At 64.2% G+C, this 7,128-nt stretch overlaps 1 protein-coding gene across 1 annotated transcript; it reads right to left on the bottom strand.

Annotated features, from left to right (window-relative positions):
• Window positions 1-815: 815 nt before the first annotated feature.
• SMO (smoothened, frizzled class receptor) lies at window positions 816-6,632 on the bottom strand. Its single transcript, XM_059815989.1, has 12 exons — window positions 6,374-6,632; window positions 4,829-5,034; window positions 4,419-4,628; window positions 4,166-4,338; window positions 3,769-3,988; window positions 3,544-3,667; window positions 3,369-3,461; window positions 3,057-3,165; window positions 2,675-2,860; window positions 2,162-2,310; window positions 1,936-2,070; window positions 816-1,776 (listed from the first exon to the last, which is right to left on the bottom strand). The coding sequence occupies exons 1-12, from the start codon at window positions 6,630-6,632 to the stop codon at window positions 1,235-1,237; spliced, it is 2,406 nt and encodes an 801-aa protein (XP_059671972.1). The 3' UTR covers window positions 816-1,234.
• Window positions 6,633-7,128: the final 496 nt, after the last annotated feature.

Below are 7,128 nucleotides of genomic sequence, written 5' to 3'. Positions count from 1 at the left end.
AGAGCCCAGGGCAGCCGCTGGCAATGGAAACTCGGCAAATTTAATACTGATACAGGAGGGTTTTCCTTTACACAGCAAAAAATTAACCCGTGGAGGTCACCGGGATAGCGAGAAAGCCAGGAGCCTACCAGGATTTCATAAAGATGTGTACAGGGATAATGGACAGATACAAAACACCAGCAGGGACTGGAGTCCTCCTACCTCAGGGCTCGGCCGGATTCACTGTAACTTGGTGGGGTTTTTTTATTTATAAAAATAATAAAAAGCTTTGCTCGGGGGGTTGGCGCACCCGGACAGCAAAGGCGACCCCGGCTCGCCTTGCGCGCCCCAGGATTTTAAAGTTTCATTTGTTTGGGTTTTTTTTTTTTTTTTGCATCGTGGCTTGGGGAGCGCCCGTGCACGCCAACGCAGCTCCCCATCTCCCACGGCCGGGGACCACCATCCCACCAACCCTCCGTTTTGGGTCTGGTTCAGCTCTCTGGGGAGCTGGAAGGCACTTTGGGACCCCTGAAGAAATAGAGGAGCACCCAGAAAAAACAGGTGCACCCTGGGGATGCTGCTGCTGCCCCGTGAGGGGGTTCAGCTCATCCTGCTCTCGGCCGCAGCACCTGAGCGGAGGCCATGCCCAGCCGTCACTTCTCAGTGTATTATACAAAGATTAAAAAATAAAAAATTAAAATAAAAAACCCCAAAACCCTATTGGCACAAGTGTTTGGAAGCTCTACGTACCATCTAGCCGCGGGTGGGGGCAGAGGGCGAGCGAGGGGTGTCAGTGGGTCCCAGTATGCCGGGACGCAGGACAAAGCTCACCGAAATCTACCCTGACCTATGCTCGCCCGCTGCCTGGTACCGCTGTCCCGGGGGGGCGGGCCACCCGCTCCCGTCCCCGTCGGCGGCAGTGTCCCCCTTGTCCTTAAATCCCTGCAGGACCTGGGTGGGGTTTGTTCCACCAACACCCTGTTTCTCTTCTTCCAGCGATGCCCGGGGGACACCCCAAAACCCTTCTGCCGGCGTCTTACCAGGCTGGGATGTGCAACGAGTCTGTCTGGGTGATGTGGGGAGAAATGCCCTCCTCCGAGGGGAGGAATCAGTCATGGCCAGGCTGGAGGGATGCTCGGGACCGGCCCCGGCGGGACAGGGTGGGCTTCGGCGTCCCCTCACAGGCTGCCCAGGCTGGATGAGGTTTCGGGTTTCGCCCCAGGTGTCCCCGTCCCCTCGCATCGTCCTGCCGGGCTCAAAAGTCCGAATCAGCGTCCAGCAGCTCCGCATCCACCAGGTTGGTCCGAGAGTGGATGGGGGCCAAGCCGGCCCGTCGGCCCTGAGTCCTTGGAACCCCGCCGCGGGGCAGGGTGCCAGGATCGGGGGGCCAGAGCGGACCCCCGTTGTGCTGCCAGCACCCGTTGCTGGGGCCAGGGCTCTCCTCCTCCGGGGACCCGCTCTCGGGGCAGAAGGGGTTGCTGATGAGGTGGAAGACGTTGGCTCTGCGGCGGCTGTCCCACGGCCCCCCAGCGAAGGCGGCTTCAGGCTGGCCGGGCGGGAGCCCCTGGAGGACGTCGGGGGCGAAGGCGACCAGGCAGGGCTGGGGGGGCAGCCGGGGCAGGCGAGGGACGGCGCTGGGGGCCGGGGGGGCTGCGGGGCCCCCCAGGCAGCGCTCGGGGCCCGGGCACACCTCCTTCTTCTTCTTCCTCCGCTTCTTCTTGCGGCCACTGCGCTTCTGCAGCTCAGGGGAGACATCGGCCTCCACCACCCAGAGGTTGGCCCTCTCCTCCAGCGGCACTATGGAACACGGGATGGGGCGGGTGAGAGCGGCCGCATCCTGCCCTGCGCCCCCCCCGTCACCCCCAGCCCCCCGGTTCTGCCTCCCCGCACATCCCCAACACCCCTCAGCCCGGCTCGTCCCCCCAGAGATGCCCCACACGGTCCCCAAGGACTTGCCAGGTGTCGCCACGGGTGTCACAGAGATGTCCTGGGGCAGGATAGCCCCCCTCCTAGCCACCATCTTGGTCACGTGTTGGGCCCACGCTGAGGACACGTCGGCCGACGGCTCGTTGATGTCAAACGCTAAACCGGCTGCAACAACAACAGGGGAGCTCCGGTCAAGGGAGGGGACGGTGGGGACCCCGGGGTGCTGCCGAGACGGCCCCCACCAACGGGCACATACCCACGGGGCCATCGTGCGAGACGGTGTGCATGCTGAAGGACAGCTCCTGGCCTGGGTCGCGCAGCAGCTCCTTGCGCTTGGAGAATGCCTTCGCGATCATCTTGCTCTTCTTGATCCTCTTGGGCTGGTCGTCACTCTGCCCCGTCAACCTGGGGACACGGCGGGTCAGAGCAGGGACACGGGGTGGCCCAGGCGCAGGGGACACGCCACCCCAGGCATCGCAGCTGCGGGCACGGGGGACCCTCCCCATCTCCCTCTCCCACTCTGGACAGGGACACCAAGGGCTGGGGACTGCGTTGGATGGGTCCCCCGGGATGGAGGTGTCCCACAAACAGGACACGTGACACCTGCGAACCGGGAGAAGCCACCCCGTTCCTGAATCACTGTCTGCTGCGAGCCCGCAACTGATTGAGCTGATGGACAAAAGTCTGGGGACGACCTCCAACATCTCAGGATGTTGGATGGGGCAGGAAGGGTCACACGGAGCTGGGGTGACATCCTCGGGGGTCCCACCTGCACCAGGTGCGCTTCCAGATGAGCAGGGTGGCCTTGGTCCAGACCCAGGTGCTCATGGAGACGCCGGTGCCGAACATGGCGAAGAGGTTGATCTTCTCCACCAGCAGGCTCGGCCGGTTCTTGATCTCGCAGTCGGGGATGGGCTTGTTGGTTTGCGTGGCGATGGTCACGTTGGCCTCGCACCTGTGGGGACAGATGCCGGATGGTGGCGGTAAGGAGGGGCTCACCCAACGACACCCCACAGCTCCGCAGAGTGGAGATGTGGCGGCAACGCTGGTGGGGGACACAGGGCTCTCCGCTCTGCGACGTCCCCCGCTAAACGCGAGGTGCTGGGATGCCACCAGCGTCCCACTCGCCCTCCCGTCCCCGTCCCACTCACAGGACGTATTCCCGAAAGCTGCGCTCCCACTCCGCCTGGTTGAAGAAGTCATAGAAGTGGCAGCCAAAAGTGATGAAGACGAAGCCGAAGGCCAAGAAGCCGAAGATGCCTGGAAGAGCAGTGGGACATCCCTGGTTTAGCCAGACCCCAGCAACGCCGGGACAAAGGGGCCATGCCACCGTCACTACAGCTTTGTTCCCCACTGCAGCCACCCCCGGGAAGGTGGGATGGGGCTTTCTGGGTTCAGGGGACAAAACGTCCCCATTCCCACTCAAAATCCCATGGAAATGGTGCCGACGGAGCCCCGCTTACCCAGCCGCAGCATGGTCTCGTTGATCTTGCTGGCCGCCTTCTCGCTCAGCAGCCCGGGGTGGTTGCTCTTAATGGAGAAGAGCGTCATGACCCCTGCGGTGGAGGGACGAGGTGGTCAGGGTGGGAGGACACCCACAGTGCCCCCGTCCCCGCACCGGGGTGAGCGCGCACCTACCCCGGATGAGGAAATAGCCCCCCACGATGAGGACGAGCCCGATGGGTGCCAGGACGAAGCCGGCCCGGTAGCGGTAGTTCTTGTACCCCACAAAGCAGATGCCGCTGACAGAGTCACCATCCACCTGGCAGAGATGGGGATGGGGTCAGTTGGCTGTGGCCACCCCTCCCCGCACACGGCACCCTGGCAGGGAACCGCCAGGACACGGGATCGTGGTCCCATTACCTGCGCCACGGCCAGGATGGCCACGGTGAGGACGAAGGGGATGGACCAGGTGATGAGGTGGAAATAGGAGGTCTTGCCCAGCAGCGGCTGGTAGGTGGTGCCCAGCGCCTTGAAGGAGGTGTGCCAGGCGTAGGTCAGCATGACGAACCAGATGACGCCCGACATCAGCGAGTAGTAGACGATAACGAAGATGATGACGCAGGAGAGCGTCTCGTTGGAGCTACGGGGGGAGGCGAGACAGGAGTGTCACTAACCTCCACGAGGGGACATGGGGGAGGAAGGGGGTCTCTCCTACCCTGGGAGTGGAGCATCCTCCACGCTCCCAAGAGGCCAGGACACCCCAAGGGCCCTCCTTGGTCCCGGGGACACCTGGGATGGGGACGAAGGTGACACGTACGTGGGTTCCCCCAGCCGCATGGTGCCGTCGGCCCGGCACACGATCTCGTCACGTGCACCATCCATGAACTGCGCCAACCAGCCGATGCTGCCCACGAAGAAGCAGGCGTTGACGTAGAAGAGGATGACGGCGGGGTAGCGGTTGGAGTTCCTCCAGTCGGCGACGAATGTGGCCTGGCATGAGGGGGAGAAGGGGACAGGTTGGTGTCCGGTCCCCTTTTGGGGACACTTCCCTGTGTCCCCCCGCGCCTCACCAGGGTGAAGAAGGTGCAGAAGATGGTGACGGAGCTGAAGGCGGCGATGTAGACGTGCATCTCGCGGTGCTCCTTCTCGGTGAAGAGCGGGTTCTGGCACTGGATGCCGCAACCCTCCACGTCCTCATACCAGCTCTTGGGGTTGTCCGTCCGCACCAGCGGCGCCTCGCACTGCCCTGAGCTGTTGAACTTGATGTTCTGCACCTCATTCTGCCAGAAGAGAAGCGAGGTGGTGAGGAGGAGGAGGAGGAGGCGCCCTCACGGTGAAGGCTGTGCTGCCGGAGTGGACATCGTTTCCCTGCGGAGGGCTGGGAACAGCCGGCATTTCCCCGCTCCCGCTGCCCCATGGGGATTTGGAGCCCATGGCAGCGTGGTGGGGCATCCCCCCCGCGTCCTCCCTGCCCCCGTACCGGGCATCCCTCCGGGAAGCGGTCAGGCGTGCACTTGAGGAAGTCAGGCCAGCCGCGCTCACGCTCCACGATGGTGCAGGGCGCCCGGGTGGCCTGGCAGAGGGTCTGGCTGGGCAGCTCCACCTGGCCGTCCTCGCACTTGGGCATGTAGACGGCGCAGAGCAGGGGCTGGATGACATCCCAGCAGCGCGGGGCGTTGCGCAGGCCTGCGGGGACAGCGCCGTCACGGACCCGCATAGTCCTGTCCACCCACCCTGCGGCCCCACGGGGACGAGGGGCGGGATGGGACAGGGCAGTGGCTGGCTGCGGTGGCGGGGAGCACTGGCACCATCCGCCCCGGCAAGTCGGCACATGCAGCACCCAGACCCCTCTGTAACACCTCTGGGGTGCCATGCCCGTCCCCAGGCGCCTGCTATACTGCTCCCCCGCTCCCCTGCTATACTGATCTCCCTCTATACTGCACCCATCCACGGTCCCCTGCTATACTGCTCCCCCCTTTATACTGTACCCAATCCCAAGTCCCCTGCTATACTACACCCATCCCTGCTGCCCTGCTATACAGCTATCTATACTGTACCCATCCCTGCTCCCCTGCTATATTGCTCCCCAACATACTGCACCCATCCCTGGTCCCCTACTATACTTCTACCCCCTATACTGTACCCATCCACGGTCCCCTGCTATACTGCTCCCCCTCTATAGTGTACCCAACTCCAGGCCCCTTCTATACTGTACCCTGTCCCCCAATATATTGCTCCTCTCTATACCGTACCCATCCCTGGTCCCCTACATCTACCCCCCGATACCGCACCCATCCCCAATCCCCTGCTATACTGCTCCCCCTCTATACAGTACCCAATCCCAGGCCGCCTGCTATACTGTGCCCATCCACAGTCCCCTGCCATACTGCTCCCCCTCTATGCTATACCCAACTCCAGTACCCTGCTATACTGCTCCCATCCTGGGTCCCCTGCCATACTGCTCCCCTTCTATACTATACCCAACTCCAGTACCCTGCTATACTGCTCCCCCTCTATACTATACCCAGCTCCAGTACCCTGCTATACTGCTCCCATCCCGGGTCCCCTGCCATACTGCTCCCCCTCTATACTATACCCAACTCCAGTACCCTGCTATACTGCTCCCATCCCGGGTCCCCTGCCATACTGCTCCCCTTCTATACTATACCCCACTCCAGTACCCTGCTATACTGCTCCCATCCCGGGTCCCCTGCCATACTGCTCCCCCTCTATACTGTACCCATCCCCTGTCCCCCACCATACTGCTCCCCTCTATACTGCACCCGCCCCCAGCCCCCTGCTATACTGCTCCCCCTCGACACCGTACCCAAGCCCCCTCTATACTGTACGCACGCCCTGTCCCCCTCTATAGCGCTCCCCGGGCCCACCTCCAGCCCCCCGCTACAGCCCCCGCCCCAGTGCTCGTCCCAGGCCGTCCCCAGACTCCAGACTGTGCCCCCCCCCCCGCTATACCGCGCTGGGTCGGGGGTTCGAGCCCCCCCCCCCCGCCGCCCCCCGTCCGTACCGGACCAGAGCAGGAGCTTTCCGTGAGCCTCCTCCTGCGAGGCGGAGTCGTCGGCCAGCAGCGTGGAGGTGGCGGCGTAGGGCAGCGCCGAGCCCAGGCAGGCACCGTAACGGAGCCGTTCGCAGGGCGCGGGGCGGCGGCAGCGGTCGGGAACGGCCGAGGCGTTGAGGAAGGGGGCGGCGGGGCAGCGGCGGCCGCCCAGCGCCAGCGCCATGCCCAGCGCCAGCGCCCACCGCCACCCGCCGCCCTGCGCCGCCATCCCGGCCCGCACCGGCGCTAGGCGGGCGGCCCGGCCCCGGCCCCCGCCATGCCCCGACGCCCTTTGTTGAGCTCGCCGGGAGCGGAGCGGGGCCGCTCCTCCTCCTCTTCCTCCTCCTCCTCCTCCTCCTCCTCCCTCAGCGCGGCCCGGCCCGCCACGGCCCCGCGCCCCCCGCCGGGGCGGGCTGAGGAGAGGCGGCGCGGGGGGGGGCGGGCAGCGCGCTTTTGAGGGGAAAAGTGGCTTTTTGTGAGGAAAAAGTTACTTTTTTTTGGAGCGGGCAGGGAGGGGAGGAGTTTTTGAGGAGGAAAGTGGCGTGTTGAGGAGGGGGTAGCGCTCAGGGAGGAGGGAGAGGGTTGTCCTCCCGGGGGGGGGCTGCTGGAGGAGGGGGTAAGTTGGTTTGGGGGGGGGAAACGTTGGGTTTTGTGAGGTGAAAGTTGGTGTTGGGGGGGGAAACGTTGGGTTTTGTGAGGGGAAAGTTGGTGTTGGGGGGGAAACG

Source organism: Gavia stellata, chromosome 4, assembly GCF_030936135.1.
Source record: "Gavia stellata isolate bGavSte3 chromosome 4, bGavSte3.hap2, whole genome shotgun sequence".
Lineage (NCBI taxonomy): Eukaryota > Metazoa > Chordata > Aves > Gaviiformes > Gaviidae > Gavia > Gavia stellata.
Note: the sequence above shows the minus strand (reverse complement) of the source record. Positions and strands in the feature narration are given on the sequence as shown.